The following is a 16,590-nucleotide window of genomic DNA, read 5'->3' as shown; positions in this document are numbered from 1 at the left end:
CCCAGGCCCAGAGTTCAGGCCCCACTATCAGACCCCCCCCCCAAAAAAAAAAGCAATAGAGTACTAGCCTTGAGCAAAAAGAGTCCAAGGACATTGCCCAAGTCCAGAGTTCAAGCCCCAGGACTGGCAAAACAATAAGTAAATAAATAATAAAACAAACCAAAGCCAGGCATTGGTAGCTCACACCTATAATCCTAGCTACTAAGAGCTGAGGCTTAAGACGCAAAGCCAGTCCATGCCGACAAATCCATGAGACTTTTATTTCCAATTAACGAGCCAAAGGTCAGAAGTGGAGGCGTGGCTCAAGGAGCACAGCACCAGAAATGAGTGGAAAAAGTCAAGTGAGTGTGCAAGGCCCTGAGTTCAAGCACCAAATTAATAATAACAATAATAATAACTAAAGCAAGAAGAACTAAGGGATGAGGCTCAAGGGGTAGAGGACCTAACTCCACATTCCAAAGAGAACAATTAGTAACTAGTTGGAGGGGAACACGAGCCTGGAAGCCAAACCACAAGTGCTGCCTAGCTCAATGCTCTTCCCCCAGGAGACTATACAAATAAGCCATCGGGGAGGGGGAAGGGGGCAGGGCATGGAAATCAGCTTCCACATCCCAGGCAACCTTGGACGCAGAGAGAGGATGGGTTCCTGCTGATGTCCCTCAGCAGCCCGGCTCCAGCAACCCAAGAATCCCAACCCGTTATCATCTAGTGGGCTTTCTTGCAGGATGGCAAATAAACTATAAAGTCACATTGAAAGTGTACAACTTCAATATCTGAGGTTTGGATGAAGGGCTTTGTGTTTGCTAGGCAGGTGCTCTACCACTTGAACCACATCTCTAGCCCAAACTTAATACTTCTAGGTAGACAGACAGACAGACAGACAGATGCATGCATGCATATATACATCCATACATGATGGATGATAAATGGCCAGCTCGATACATACATATTTCATATAGTTGTAGATATATACATAGATGATAGATGGATAGATACAAACATACATACCTACGCTCATGATGGATGATAAATGGACAGATAGATATATACAATCATACATACATATGTAGATATGTAGATGCCTAGATACATAGATGACAGATGATAGATGGATGATGCATAGATGATAGCTAGGGTAGATTGATTGGTAGGTAGCTAGATTAGATAATGGTGATGACAGATACTTAAAAGATGATAGATAGATAGATAGATAGATAGATAGGTAGGTAGGTAGGTAGGTAGGTAGGTAGGTAGGTAGGTAGATAGATAGATAGATAGATAGATAGATAGATAGATAGATAGATAGATAGATAGATAGATTAGATGATGTGAGATAATCACATTTGATCTAACATATCTCTGTCTCCTCATGTGTCTTCCACTGGAGGGAGTATGAACATTCGCATCCCCTTCTCAGCAAATTCCAAGTGTGCAGCGTGATATCCTCAATGCTAACCACATTGCTGTGCATTAGATCTCCAGCACTTACTTATCTTGCAGAACTCAATCTTTGTGCCCTTGGACCAACACCTTCCCTTCCTCCCTAACCCTTGGCACCTGCTATTCAACAATCTGCTCCAATGAGGTGCCTACATGTAAATGAAAAATGCCATTCAACTTTTTGCTCCAATGAGGTGCCTACATGTAAATGAGATCTGCCACTCAACTTTCTGCTCCAATGAAGTGTCTACATGTAAATGAGATCTGCCATTTAACTCTCTGCTCCAATAAGGGGCCTACATGTAAATGAGATCTGCCATTTAAATCTCTGCTCCAATGAGGTGCTTCCATATAAATGACATTGTGTGCCTGGCATTCATTTTTTCTGTGTCTGGCTCATTTCCCTTAGTACAAAAATGTCCTCCGGCTCTGTCCACATGGTTGCAGATGGCAGGGTTTTCTCTTTTAAGGCTGAATAATATTCCATTTTCCTTATGCACTCATCCACTGAAAACTACATCATTACCCAGCAATTTCACGTCTAGATATCTACTCCAATACAAAAATAATAATAAGCACTTCAAAGAGATATCTGCTCTCCTATATTCAGCCACAGTACGGGAAACAACAGAAATATACTCGAGACTTTCACACTCATTCTCGCCTCTGTTTTTTTATCTTTTGCATTTAAATGAGAGCAAAGCTCTCTGCAAGGCCCTGTGGATACAAGGAGAAGAGATTGACAAGGCCCTGACTGGACAAGGCTTATAGTTTGTCTCCCCTTTCACTTCTGGGGTGCATAGACAGGAAGGGGATAAGCCCCCCAGCCAAGCCTCACAGTTTAATGTCAAAGACAGAGAGAGCTTGGCACTGGTGGCTCATGCCTATAATCCTAGCTAATTAGGAAGCTGAGATCTGAGGATCACAGTTCGCAGCCAGCCCGGAAATTCTGTGAGACTCTTATCTCCAATTAACTACCAGAAAACCGGAAATCGCACTGTGGCTCAAGTGGTAGAGCGCTTGTCTTGAGCTAAAGAGCTCAGGAATAGTACCCAGGCCCAGAATTCAAGCTCCATGACAGACAGACAGAGAGAGAGAGAGAGGGAGGGAGGGAGGGAGGGAGGGAGGGAGGGGAGGGAGAGAGAATCCACATTGCTTTCGTATTATATTTAATCTTATGACCTCAAGGTTGCACTTGCACACTTCTGAGGTATTTATTTTGTTTGTTTTAGAGGTTGTGTGTGTGTGTGTGTGTGTGTGTGTGTGTGCGTGCATGTGCGCGTCAATCCTAGGGGCTTGAACTCAGAGTCTAAGCGCTGTCCTAGAGCTTTTGTTCTCAAGGCTCTACCACTTGGGCCACAGCTCCACTCTGGCTTTATTTTTTTTTTAATGGTTCATTGGAGATAAAAAGTCTCAGGGGACTTTCCTTCCCAGGCTGGCCTTGAACCACAATCCTCCGATCTCAGTCTCCTGAGTAGCTAGGATGACAGGAAGGCTTGAGCCCCCGGCACACACACACACACCCGCCCCGCCCCCAGCTCTGGCTCCATCTCACGATCGTTTCTTGCAGGTAAATTCACCTGCATCGAGGCTCGATTCCACCTGGAGCGGCAGATGGGGTACTACCTGATCCAGATGTACATCCCCAGTCTGCTCATCGTCATCCTCTCATGGATTTCTTTCTGGATCAACATGGACGCAGCACCCGCCCGCGTGGGCCTGGGCATCACCACCGTGCTCACCATGACCACGCAGAGCTCGGGTTCCCGGGCATCCCTGCCCAAGGTAGGCGCTGCAGCCCAGGACACAGGCCCCCTGGTTTTCCTCCCCTGCTAGAGGAGCTGACACCACGCCTTCATCCACAGTCCTGGCCAGGATCCACATTCCAGGCTCCATCCCCATTCTCCATAGGTCTCCAGGCTCTGCGTTCACCTCCGTTCCCTTCCCACGGCAGATGCACCGCTGCTTCATTAGAAATCAACCTTGTACCAGGCGCTAGTGGCTCATGCCTGTCATCCTAGCTTCTCAGGAGGCTGAGGGCTGAGGATCACGGTTCAAAGCCAGCCCAGGCAGGAAAGTCCATGAGAATCTTATCACACATGTAATCATAGGTATTCAGGAGGCTGAGATCTGAAGACGGCGGTTCAAAGCCAACCTGGTCAGAAAAGTCCATGAGACTCTTATCTCTGATTAACCAAGAAAAAGCCAGAAAAAGACTTGTGGCTCAAATGGTAAAGCACTATCCTTGAGCAAAAAAAAAAAAAGCTAGTTTATAGTCAATTTCCTAACTTACCTATGGTTTTTTTTTCCCCCTGTGGTCCATTAGTTATTTAGAAATGTATTGATAATTCCTTTATTCTTAAGAGTTTTCTGAATCTCTAATACTTCTACTGTTATTTCAGTGGGGTCAAAAAGCATACTTTGTGTGACTGCGGTTATTTTAGATTGATTGGGGTTTGTTTCTTGTCTAACATGTAGTCTATCCTGGAGAATTTTCAGTGTGTACATCAAAAGAATGGATGCTATCCTGTCTTTTAGTGCATTATTCTCTAGATCTTTTTCTTCTTACCCAGGGTGGTGGCACACACCTGTAATCCCAGAATTTGAGAGGTAGTGCCAGAGACTCAGAGTGTGAGGCCAGCCTGAACTACTTTTTCTCTAAAAGAAATACAAAAGATTAATGCCCAGTTAGTTTACTATGTCATTGTAATAGTCTTCTATTTTCTTGGTGAGACCTCATTGCTCTGTTCCCTGTATTAAAGAGAGATATTGAAGTCCCAAATATTATCTTTGAATTAGCTGTTACTCCATTTAATTCATGCATTGCGGAGCTTTGTTGTTGGGTGAATGGATGTTTACCATTGGTATAATTTCCTATTGATACACTGACAGTTTTGTTGCTCTAAAATGTTCCTCTTTGTATTTTTTGTCAGTTGCAAGGCTTGAACTCCGGGCCTGGGCACTGTCCCTCAGCTCTTCAGCTCAAGGCTAGTGCTCTACCACTTGAGCCACAGCACCACTTCTGGCTTTTTTTCTTTTTGCTTATGTGGTGCTGGGGAATCAAACCCAGGGCCTCAGGCATGCAAGGCAAGCGCTCTACCACTGAGCCACCTTCCCAGCCCCTCATCATGACTTTTATTCTGATATAGGTCTATTTCCAAGTCTCTTGTTTGGTTATTGTTTGTATTATGTATCTTTTCCCATCTTATTTTTTCCTAATTCTATCTTTGTTGTTTTTTGTTTTTGTTTGTCAGTCATGGGGCTTGAACTCAGGGCCCAGGGACTATCCCTCAGCTTTTTCACTCAAGGCAAGCGCTCTACCACTTTGAGCCATAGCACCACTTCCGGTTTTCTAGTGGTTAATTGGAGATAAGAGTCTCACACACTCTCCTTCCCGGGCTGGCTTTGAACTACAATCCTCAGATCTCAGCCTCCTGAGTAGCTAGGATGACAGGTGTGAGCGACCAGTGCCTGGCCTAATTCTAGTTTGAATCTGAAGTATGTATTGTAGACAGTGTGTTTTTTTTTAATTAACCTGGCAATCTCTTTTTTAGTATGGGGGGGAAGGTGTGCGTGTAGTAGACCTTGAACTGTGCATTGTCCCTTAGCTTTTCCACTGAAGGCTGTTGCTCTGCCATTGGAGCCGCACCTCCACTTCTGGCTTTTTGCTGGTTAATTGGTGATAAGAGTTTTGAGGACTTTCCTGCCTGAGCTGGCTTTAAACCACAACCCTCCAATCTCAGTCTCATGAGTAGCTAGGATTACAGGCGTGAGCCACCGCTGCCCAACCTGATAAAGACTATTTTAAACCATTCGAGAAGACTTTGCTGTTCTTGCTGAGATCCAGCTGTGCTTCTTGATTAAACGTGCACAGAATTGATGTTGGTAATTAGCCAGAGTTCTGGAAAACTAGATCCAGACCATTTTTATGCCAGTATGTTCATTGATTTTATGGGAGACTTTTCAGAAGTCATTTCTCATGCCTTCATTCCCATTCCCTTCCTCCTCCATCTGTGTGTGTGTGTGTGTGTGTGTGTGTGTGTGTGTGTACACTGGGCTTGAACTCAGCACCTGGGCACTGTTCCTGAACGCTTTTGCTCAAGGCTAGCACTCTATCACTTTGAACCACAGCACCACTTCCGCCTTTCTGGTGGTTCATTGGCAGTAAGACTACTCCTTCCTGGCTGGCTTGGAGCCATGATCCTCTGATCTCAGCCTCCTGAGTAGCTAGGATGACAGGTGTGAGCCACGGAAGCCTGGCTCATACTGCAATTTCACACAGGGATTTCTTCTTATTGTAGATCTCAGTCACCTTCCATATCTGATTCTTTTTCTTTCCTTATCAAATCAACAACATCCCACCCCAACCTCTTTTTTTGTTTTTTGGGGGTTTTTTTTGTCAGTCGTGGGGCTTGAACTCTGGGCCTGGGCGCTGTCCCTCAGCTCTTCAGCTCAAGGCGAGTGCTCTACCACTTGAGCCACAGCACCACTTCTGGTTTTCTGGTGGTTTATTGGAGATAGGAGTCTCACGGTCTCTCCTGCTCGGGCTAGCTTTGAACCGCGATCCTCAGATCTCAGCCTCCTGAGTAGCTAGGATTACAGGCGTGAGCCACCAGCGCCCGGCCCAACCTCTTTTTTTTTTCTACTTGAAGGAAGCACTTTGTGCCTTCTCTTGGCCAATAGCACGACCCTCCTATTTGGGATGGGGGCCATTGTGAGGTATGATGAGGGCAACTTGGACAACATGGCAGCTGTGTCCACATTGGGCCTGATCATCCTCGAGTAGATAGTGTCCACCACATGGATACTCCACACAAAGCTTGGATGCATATTCTGGATAGGATAGAACAGGGCAACATTGTCCACATCATCAATCCACCTTTTTAGCGGAGAGGGCATGATGGTTAGAACAGGTGGATGGTTTCTTTCTAGAATCTTCCATGGGCTCTTTGAGGACTGGACCTGGGGAAAGCCAAGGTGTGTGGGAGCTGGGGGAGAAGACCAGGTCACTGTGTCCTCAGCCACACTACATTTGCCTGCCACTTCCCTTCAGGTCTCCTACGTGAAGGCCATTGACATCTGGATGGCGGTGTGTCTGCTCTTCGTGTTCTCCGCCCTCCTGGAATATGCCGCTGTCAACTTTGTGTCTCGACAACACAAGGAGTTGCTCCGGTTCAGGAGGAAGAGGCGACATCACAAGGTAGGCCTGAGGGTCAGCGCCTAGGAGGGGGAAAGCGAGAGGCAGGCTGGGTAGTGATGAATCCCCAGGGACATCTCCATGTCCCCCCCCCCCCACCCATCAGCCATGACCTAGCTGGGTGCTGGGCCATGACTCTTCTAACTATGGCAGCAATGATCATGGTGGATCAGGGTGGATAGAGGGCTCGCTGCTGGCTGGAGTGAATAACCAGCCACTCCCTGAAGCTAGAAGGTAGTCCCTTTGCTGCTACAAAGCTAGCTCACTTCCCTGAACCTGGTTGCAGAAGGAAAATGGCCCCCTGAAAGCTGGGCTGTTAAAAAAAAAAATCTCCTGCATGAGCCAAGCAATTGTGGTGACCCTAATTGGGAGGGTAAGATAGGAGAATCACAGTTGGAACTTTCTATCTCCAATGAACTACCAAAAGAAGCCAGAAGCAGAACTGTGGTTCAAGGGGTAGAGTGCTAGCCTTGAGATGAAAAGCTCAGGGACAGTGCCCAGGCCCTGAGTTCAAGCTCCAGGACTAACGCATACGTGCACATGCACACACATGCACACACACGATCCAGTGTCTGAGCTGGGTGCTGTTAGCTCACATCTGTAATCCTAGCTACTCAAACTTAAAGCCAACGTAGCCAGCTAAATATGAGAGAGACCCTTATCTCCCATTACCCAGCAAAAAGCCAAACGTGGGGAATGTGGCTCAAGTGGTAGAGCACCAGCTTGAGTAAAAAAAAAAGCTAAGGGAAAGAGCATAAGACCCTGAGTTCAAGCTCCAGTACAGATACAAAAATAAAATTCACTATCTATGGTTGGGGATGGAACTCAGTAGAACACTTACTGGCCATGTACAAGGGCCCTGGATTTGATACCTAGTACAGGAAGGAAAGGAAGGACGGAAGGAAGGAAGGAAGGAAGGAAGGAAGGAAGGAAGGAAGGAAGGAAGGAAGGAAGGAAGGAAGGAAGGAAGGAAGGAAGGAAGGAAGGAAGGAAGAAAGGAAGGAAGGAAAGAAGGAAGGAAGGAAGGAGGGAAGGAGGGAGGGAGGGAGGAAGGGAGGGAAGGAAGGAAGGAAGGAAGGGGAGAAAAAGAGGGATGGAGGGAGGGAAGGGAGGGAGGTAGAATGTCCAAGCTTCATACTTTTCATTCCTGACTTCTGAGAAGGGGAGGAATCAAGATGGGCTGGGAATGTGGCTTAGTGGTAGAGTGCTTGCCTGGCATGTACAAAGCCCTGGGTTCGATTCCTCAGAATCAAACAGAAAAGGCCAGAAGTGGAGCTGTGGCTCTAGTGGTAGAGTGCTAGCCTTGAGCAAAAAGAAGCTCAAGAACAGTGCCCAGGCCCTGAGTTCAAGCCCCAGGATGACCAAAAGAAAAAGTAAAAAGATGCATAGAGTAGACTCTGCCTTCCCTCCCCCACCACACCTCAAAACATCAACAATCTGTGGAAATCACCTGTGTCTGCTAACTTACTCCCAATCCACATCTGCTTCCCCAGGAGGTCTTTCGCCAGCCTTGTCTCCCCCTTCCTCTACCCTGGAGCTCTGTTCTTTAGGTGTTCACACACCTAGGTCCTTAGACATTGGCTTCTCCCATCCTGCATTGCTGCTTCATTGCTCAGAATGAACTGTTCACGGTTCCTGGGTCTGATGTCTTCCACTGACTCCCTAGTGAAACTCTAAATCTTTTCCTGAAATTTCCACATAAGGATACTAGGTTGGACTCTTCAATAACCCAGCCAAGGAGGTTTTCTTCCTTCTCTAAGTCACATTCTAGACTTTTTCCCCCTTTTTTTTGCTGGTCCAAGGACTTGAACTCAGGACCTGGGTGCTATCCCTGAGCTTTTTTCTTTTCTCTCCAAGGCTAGTGCTCTACCACTTGAGTCACAGCTCCACTTCTGGCTCTTTTTTTCTCTTTTTTGGTAGTTAACTGGAGATAAGAGTCCACAAGGACTTTCCTGCCCAGGCTGGCTTCAAACCATGATTCTTAGATCTTAACCTCCTGAGTAGTAGCTAGGATTATTACAGGCATAAGTCAATGGCCTCCGATAGAAATGCTTTTTATTATGTAACTAATGTGCTTTGGGTGCTGACAAAGATCATATATTATTTTTTCTTTTTACCCCACCACGAGGGTTTGAACTCAGGGTCTTCTAGTATTTGCTAAGCAAGCAAAGCAATGCAGAGCAAGTAACCAGGATCCCTAGGGGGAAAGAGACTTGGCGCAAAGGTCTCCGGGTTCTTTCCAATCTTCATTCCATAATTTTTCCACCAGCAACTTTCCTGGGTTTCTGGTACACACACACCCCACCCTCCCATATCCTCCTATCCCCCCACCCCACCCTCACCCCCGTGTAATTTCCACTGCTCCATCTCCAGCCCACACTAGAAGCAGATGGGCAGATGTGTCCTGCCACCTGCTGGTGGTGACAAGAACAACAAGCATTTCCTGGGTCCTTTCTAGGAAATTTCCTTCTCTCTGCCAAAGTGTGAGACCTTCAGCCTCAACCTCCTCTCATCCCACTGTAGTATTTACCATAGGAGGAAGGCAGAACACAAATTTTGTATAAATGCCTTAGAAATAAGATCTAGCCGGGTGCTGATGGCTCATGTCTGTAAATCCTAGCTATTCAGGAGGCTGAGATCTGAGGATCTCCGTTCAAAGCCAGACCAGGCAGGAAAGTCTGTGAGACTCTTATCTGTAGTTAACCACTCAAAAACCAGAAGTGGAGCTGTGGCCCAAAAGTGTAGAGTGCTAGTCTTGAGCAAAAGAGCTCAGGGACAGAACCCAGGCCCTGAGTTCAAGCCCCACGAGTGACAAAAAGGGAAAAAAGAAAAACAAGTAAGATTTAAACCCTTGCTAGGCCCTGGTTCCAGGCATGGTAGCCTATTCCCCGCTATACCGCTCTCCATGGTCCTGATATTAACACTCCACTATTACCACACTCCCAGCCAAATATTTTTTGATCCCGTTTGTCACCTGCTTTGCACACCCCATTCCCATTCTGTACTTCTGCCATGACTGAGCTGGGCCAAATTCATTCATTTGCCAAAAAGTTTATTGGGCATTTACTCTATGTTTCAAATGTTCCTGTATCTGAAACACAATTCCATTAATTAATTGATTGATTAATTGGTTGAGATTTTTGCCAATACTGGGGCTTGAATTCAAAGCTTCACACACACTCAGCCTTTTTGCTCAAGGCTGGTACCTTCTACTCAAACCACACACCTTCACTGCTGGCTTTTTGCTGGTTAACTAGAGATAAGAGTTTCTCAGATTTGTCTGCCCAGGCTGGCTTTGAACCTTGAGCCTCAAATCTCAGCCTCCTGAGTAGCTAGGATTCCAGGTGTGAGCCACCCACACCTGGCTAAAACTCTAGTCAAACAAACCAAAATAAAGTTTAAAAATAAAAGGAAGCTGGCACTGGTGAAGATAACAATGTACATTGCTTTACTCTATAAAAGGTTACTGAGTTTGGGGTCTGTATATTAGGCTCTATGTCCAAAAGTCTGTGAGACTCTAACCTCTAATTAATCTCACAATGCCAGAAGTGGAGCTGTAGCTCAAGTAGTAGGGCACTAGCCTTGAGCAAAAAGAGCCCAGGGACAGCACCCAGACTTCAAGCCCCGATATCTGGGCTTGGTGGGGGGGGAAGAGGGTAGGTTGCCAGTCTTGGGGCTTGAACTCAGAGCCCAGGCCCTGCCTTTAAACTTTAATGCTCAAGGCAAGTGTTCTACCATTAGAGCCACAGCTCAACTTCCAGCTTTTTGCTTGGTTAACTGGAGATAAGAGTCTCACAGACTCTCCTCTCTGGACTGACTTCAAACCTTGATCCTCAGATCTCAACTTCCTGAGTAGCTAGGATTACAGATGGACACCATGGACAGGACTTTACTGGGTACTGTGGATACTGAATTTCTTACTCATGGTTGGTGCCATCTTAAGCAGAAAGAAGCAAAAGAGAGAATTCCTATCAGAAAAAACAAAACAAAACTCTATGTCTTGGGCCATGAGAGCAAATACAATTTCCACAGAGCCACATGTTGACTCAGCAGCCGGTCTGAAACCAAACTACAGGGCCTGGCGTGGGGGAGGGGACACCACTGGAAAGGTAAGTTGGGATCAAATGATGAAAGTTTTAATGAGATGATGCTGAAACCATCCAGAGGTTTACCAGCGGTGACAGCTTCAGTGGACAATGGGAACACCAGGCAGGAAAGAGCTGTGGCTACGGAGGAAAGCCAGGGCTCTTGCTGCCTCCTGGGCCATATCAGGGAGGGAAGAGGGCAAAGAAGAAACAGAAGCAAAGCAGGGGACCTCTCCCCAACTGTCCCCTGAATTCCTAACCCCAATCCAGGACAGCTCTGAGGCAAAACAAAACAAAATCTCAGCGATGAAAACCTCCCAGGGTCAAACAACCTTGAGAGGTACTGGAGTGGGAACTGGGGGGGAGAGAGAGAGAGGGAATCTGATTCCACACTTTGAGGAAAATATGGAAAAACAGTAACAGAACAGAAAAAAAAAAATTAAAAAAACCTTCAAGAATCACAGAAGTCAGTGACTTGCCAAAGATCTCTAGCCTGCCAATGACAGCGCGCAGAGACCTGGCACGGATCTCTGGAATCTGAGCACACCAGCCCCTTGACTCCAATTCCTATCCCCTGGTTTGCATCTGTTTTGGCAAGCAAGTGGCACCCCTCTAAAAGGCAGAACACCCCAGCCCGCCAGAAAAGCCCTGAGCAGTCAGAACCACTGCAACCCAAGAGGCCGGGAGGGCCGGGTGGGCGTGGCCTGGCCCTCATGTGGGTGTGGCCTGGGTGGGCGTGGCCTGGTCTTTTTCCCAGGCTGGTGTGAGATGCCTGGATGGGCGAGGCCTGGCCCCTCATTTGGGTGTGGCCAGAATAGCCTCCTGGGGTGGGCGTGGCCTGGCCCCTCATGTGGGTGTGGCCGGGGTGGGCGTGGCCTGGTCTTTTCCCCAGGCTGGTGTGGGATGCCTGGGTGGGCGTGATCTGGCTTTCCTAAGTGGGCGTGGCCTAGTGCTTTCTCTCTTCCCCCGCCCCTCCATGGGTGTGGCCTGCTCTGGTCTTTCTCCCTCGGCTGCTCTGGTGGGCGTGGTCTGGCTGTCCGGTGGGCGTGGCCTGGCTCCCCAGGGGGCGTGCCTTACAGAGAGGGTGCCCAGCCCCTGTCTTATTTTAAGTAGAGCCCCATGTTGAATCTGTTCCAGGAAGATGAGGCTGGAGAGGGCCGCTTCAACTTCTCGGCCTACGGCATGGGCCCGGCCTGTCTGCAGGCCAAGGACGGCATCTCCGTCAAGGGTGCCAACAACAATAACACCACCAACCCCCCTCCCGCCCCATCGAAGTCCCCGGAGGAGATGCGAAAACTCTTCATCCAGAGGGCCAAGAAGATCGACAAGATATCCCGCATCGGCTTCCCCATGGCCTTCCTCATCTTCAACATGTTCTACTGGATTATCTACAAGATCGTCCGTCGAGAGGATGTCCACAACCAGTGAAGGAAGGGGTTTGGGGTGCGTAGGGGGGAGGCCGGGAGAGGAGTCTGGAGCAGAGACCGGGGAGGAGAGGGGGCTGGGGGGCATTGCACACATCACTCTGGCTCTCTGCGGACTGTGCAAAGGCGAAAGGCCCTGGTGCATGAATATTAGAATGCTGCACTATCTATTTAACCCCAGGTGGCGTTTGTCTAGCCTAGGAACTGAAGGCCACAGGAAAGGGGGAGGGTGGGGGAAGGGGGAGGGGGAGAGGGGGGAGGAGTTGGAGGAGGGGGGCGTAAATTGAACAGCTTTTAAAACTGGAAGTTCATGAGCAGCGTGCAGATCTCTTCGTCTGCCTTCCCCTCTCCCCCCCCCCACCCCCACCATCACCCAGAGCAGGAAGGAATCAATGTAATATATGATATCTATTTTCATGCTTTACATTAATTGCAATGACAACAACAAAATTACGAGAACAACTAAGGCGTTTCTTAACCTATCAGCCTAGGAACTGCTTAAATTTTTAAAGTCACAGAAGTCATGGACTATCTTACTTTCTTCTTCTTTCTCCTCTGGGTCACAAATAAGCTTTGCTCTGGTGTGTGTCTCCTCTCACTCCGCCCCCCCTCCAAATGCCATAGCTATCTTCAAAAATAGCCCTCGAATGGACACATGCCAAAAGCCATTGGGCCTCAGCTTCAAGAGGGCTGGAGGGGGCGTGGCTAATGGGTGAGTTAGGGGAGGGGCCAGGTGGAGAGCACAGAAAACAAGGATTCAAAAGATAGGGGTTGGGGGGTGGGGGAGGATTGCAAAGGCCTAAAGGGTTGAGCATCCAATGGTCCACTCGACCCCCACGTTCCCTCAGGCTGACTGTTCCCCTGTGAAGCTTCTTGCTTCTGTGCCTCCACATGTACCCCATTATTGACCACCCCACCCACGATCCAGAAATGGCCGCCATGATTTTCTCAGTATCTTGCCAATATGCAATCTTTTCTATGGTTAAAAAAAAAAAAAAAGTAATAATCTCAAGAAATAATATGCACATAGATGGAGTGTAAACCGATAGGCTTTCCTTTTTCAAATGTTTTATTTGGGGGGGGGAGAGTCTCTTTGGAATTTTAAGTGGGTACATATTGGGGAGAGTAGGGGGTTTGGGGGGGGGGGATGAAATAGCTCTGTTTTACCCAGTGGTTTGGCAATGGTTAGGAGGCGAAAAAGAAGATTCCAGGCTACAATGAATGAGCTATCTTATGGGTGGGAAAAAGATGATAATATTTACAAAGTGAGTTCATTCTATTTTGACATGTCATTACCATAGATAAGGCGGGAAGTTGGGGGGGGGTTAACCCCTCCACTATATTTTTATAAGTCTTTATTATTTTTTAAGTTACTTCTGTTTAGCTTTAACATGCGGGACAATGAAGACGAACATTTCTCTTTGCTCTAACTCTTTGCTCTTAAAAGTGCCGCTGTCATTCCCCCCAAGAGAATTAGGACAGGGTCTGAGAAAGGAACTGAGTTTGGGGGTGCAGAGGGTGCTGCTGGCGGATGTGACGTTTACAGATAGAAGTCTTGCAGGTTGGCAATGCAGGCCTCTACCCACTCTGTCCATCTGCTCTTAAGTCTGAAATGTTGGCGCCATGTCTACATCCTTCTCCTCCATTGGAATCCTAGCCAGCAACGCTGGGACTGGGTTTCGATCTTTGCACTTTATTCTCGTGGCTGGAGGTAGAAAGGAAGGAGTTAATTTGACAATCAAATGTTATTCTGTGGCTTGTGATTTCGTCAGGGGTCCTTGGGGGGGGGGGATCCCCAACTCAGGGCAGGATGGGGGGGGTGATTAAAAGAGGAGATCTGGGAAGCTCAGCATTGCATTCCTTTATACCCCCCTTTCCCTAGGGAATTCTCTCCCGTTTGCTAATGGCACAATGGCTTCACGGCCCCTGATGGCCTAAGGCTAAAAAGAGGTTTCCAGGGATTCACATCAAGAAAATACACTGTGCATCCAAAAAGAAACGGAAATTTAAAAAAAAAAAAAAAAAAAAAAGGATTGGACCCTGAAGCTTGTGTAATACAGATGTCCTGATGTAGGAGGTCCCTTCATTTGGCTTGTTGGAGACCAAAACATGGGGCCTGTCTTCTGTGTGAGTGATGTGGACCTGAGTCTGGGATCCTAAAGAACGGAGCCCAGTGGATGTGAAATTGGCCTCTGAGCCCTGTGAATCTTTGGAGAGACCCATGAGTCCTCTTTTGCTAGCACTTTATTCTCTTTCTTTAGGTCAAAGTTATTTTTTTAAGAATGAAAAAAAAAAATCTGATGAAGCCCTGCTCCCTTCTATTTTGCTCATTACCAAATGAAACTCAGAATGTCTAAATTCTGGGTGAAAGCTGGGCATCTGGCTCGCTCACATCTGTAAATCCTTGCTACTCAGGAAACTGAGATCAGGGGACCATCGTTTGAAGTCAGCCTGGGCGAAGAATAATCTGGGAGAGTCTCATCTCCAATGAGCCACCAAAAATAAGTAAACAAATAAAGAGAACTAGAAGTGGAGGTGCAACTCAAATGGTAGAGAACCAGCCTTAAGCAGGAAACTAAGTTCAAGTCCCAGTACTGGCATGAAATAACAAGGTCTAGGTAAATTGGACAAGGAAGGTCCCAGGCCTTTATAAAGACTGGAGACAATTCCAGTTGTGCAAAGACAATTAACCCTTTCTCCACCACGATCATGTGCAGATTCCAAACAAAGCTGCTCCTAGACTGCCTCTAGAATCTTCCGAGATTGAGGGATCATACGGGATTGCCTTATGATTTCTTGCCCAAGGTGAGTTGACTTCAGTTGACTCCCCTAATGAAGCCCTGGGCTTCTGCTAATTCATCTGTGAGCCATTTGGAAGTTTCTAAAACTGGATGTCAGTACCCAGCAAGCAATTGGGCTCATCTCTTTTTGAGTCACAGAAGAGCAATATCACTGAAATCTTCCCACAGGCTACTTCAAACTTAGTATCGCTTATGAGAAAAAAAAATCAGTGTGGATAGAGGACTTGTAGATCGTGAACTTAATCCTGTCATTCATAAGTCAGGTAGTGTTGGCTATGTGACTAAGTTTTAGTTTCTCTGAATTCGTAATGGGGAGAGTGATTTAGGAGCTAAACTCCTTCCTCCATCTAAGTTTGTTACAAATATGTGCTAAAACAGGTCAAGAAGAAATCGACCCAACTACAAATTTACTATCACCCCAATTTCTCATGTGGTAGTGTGGATTTGTTCACGCAAGTAGGTGGAACTAACTGCACAATTCTTGATGATTGTCTCCTTTGAAAACTTTGCAGATTTTTTCTTCTGTTTTTTTATTATTATATATCACATTCCCAAAGGTGAACTGTGGTGGGCAAGATCACCAATCATGATAAAGTTAAATATATGTGTGTATTATATGCATAACTGTATATAGATGGAATCAGGAATCAGGAATAGAAACAGGCTCAGACTATATCATCGATGTATAATGTAGAAAGGATTTTGCAATAAATTACATAAGTTTCATCCTTAGAGAAAATAATTTAGACCAAAAAATTTGGGGGATGGGGTGGAGGCATGCCTCAGGTGGTATGGCACCAGCCAATGAACAGAAAGCATCAGATACTGAATTCAATCTGACAGACCAAAAAATAGGGGAGGGAGGGGTTCCAAACGATCAGGATATTTTCTTAATTTCTTTTTTCAAGCATAGACAATATGATGCTTTGGGATTATAGACAATGGCTGAAAACTGATTTGGGTGCAATAACCAGTTTGCTGCTTTCCAAATCTTTCACCAAATATAGACTTGGATTTACTTATAATGGTAGACTCGGTGCGTGGTATAGAGATGCTGGTGATTTCCCTTATCTCCAAAATTCAGTTCATCTCAGGAGCAATGTAGCTTTCAGGACATCTCACCACCCGCTGAAATAAATGGCCCAGTTCTGCCACCTGCTGGCCATCTCAAATATCCAAGTATCCATTCTTGACTTCAAGACTTAAGAATGAACAAGGACAGGGATAAAGAGAAAGAAAAATGTATCTCATGTGGATGTGCATTTAAAAAAAAATCTTAGATTTAACTCGATTTTTTGCGTCCATCTAGAAAGATGATGGAGGGTTAATTCGCCCCAATGATTTCTTCTCCTAAACTGCCAATAAATAGGCTATGAGTCCCTCTCAGAAGCTCACTGGTATTTTTTTTTTCCCCAGAAACTAGTTTTATTTCCTATTTGGAAGGGAAATAAACCATTCATTTATTTAAAATAAATTCATCTTTAGGAGCATTGTGAGAGACGGTGTTGCCTGAAATTCCGTATTAGATTGCAGCCAAGCTGGTAGCACACTGGTAATTGTCCATTGTGAACATTAGATTCCTTACACAATTGTAATACCGCTAATGAAGAGGGTTATCCTTGTGCCTGCAGCCGCTGAGATTG

General features: G+C 46.4%; 1 protein-coding gene across 1 annotated transcript in view; it reads left to right on the top strand.

The window, feature by feature from the left end:
• Glra1 (glycine receptor alpha 1) overlaps positions 1 to 12,191 on the top strand; it is a 35,009-nt gene extending 22,818 nt beyond the window's left edge. The window contains exons 6-8 of the mRNA XM_042688938.1: positions 3,011 to 3,225; positions 6,494 to 6,640; positions 11,860 to 12,191. Of these exons, the coding sequence (XP_042544872.1) occupies positions 3,011 to 3,225; positions 6,494 to 6,640; positions 11,860 to 12,150 (653 nt within the window). The 3' untranslated portion in view covers positions 12,151 to 12,191. The remainder of the gene's footprint in view (positions 1 to 3,010; positions 3,226 to 6,493; positions 6,641 to 11,859) is intronic.
• The last annotated feature ends 4,399 nt before the right edge of the window (positions 12,192 to 16,590 follow it).

This window comes from Dipodomys spectabilis, unplaced genomic scaffold, assembly GCF_019054845.1.
Source record: "Dipodomys spectabilis isolate Male_0828 unplaced genomic scaffold, ASM1905484v1 ptg000119l, whole genome shotgun sequence".
Classification (NCBI taxonomy): Eukaryota; Metazoa; Chordata; class Mammalia; order Rodentia; family Heteromyidae; genus Dipodomys; species Dipodomys spectabilis.
Note: the sequence above shows the minus strand (reverse complement) of the source record. Positions and strands in the feature narration are given on the sequence as shown.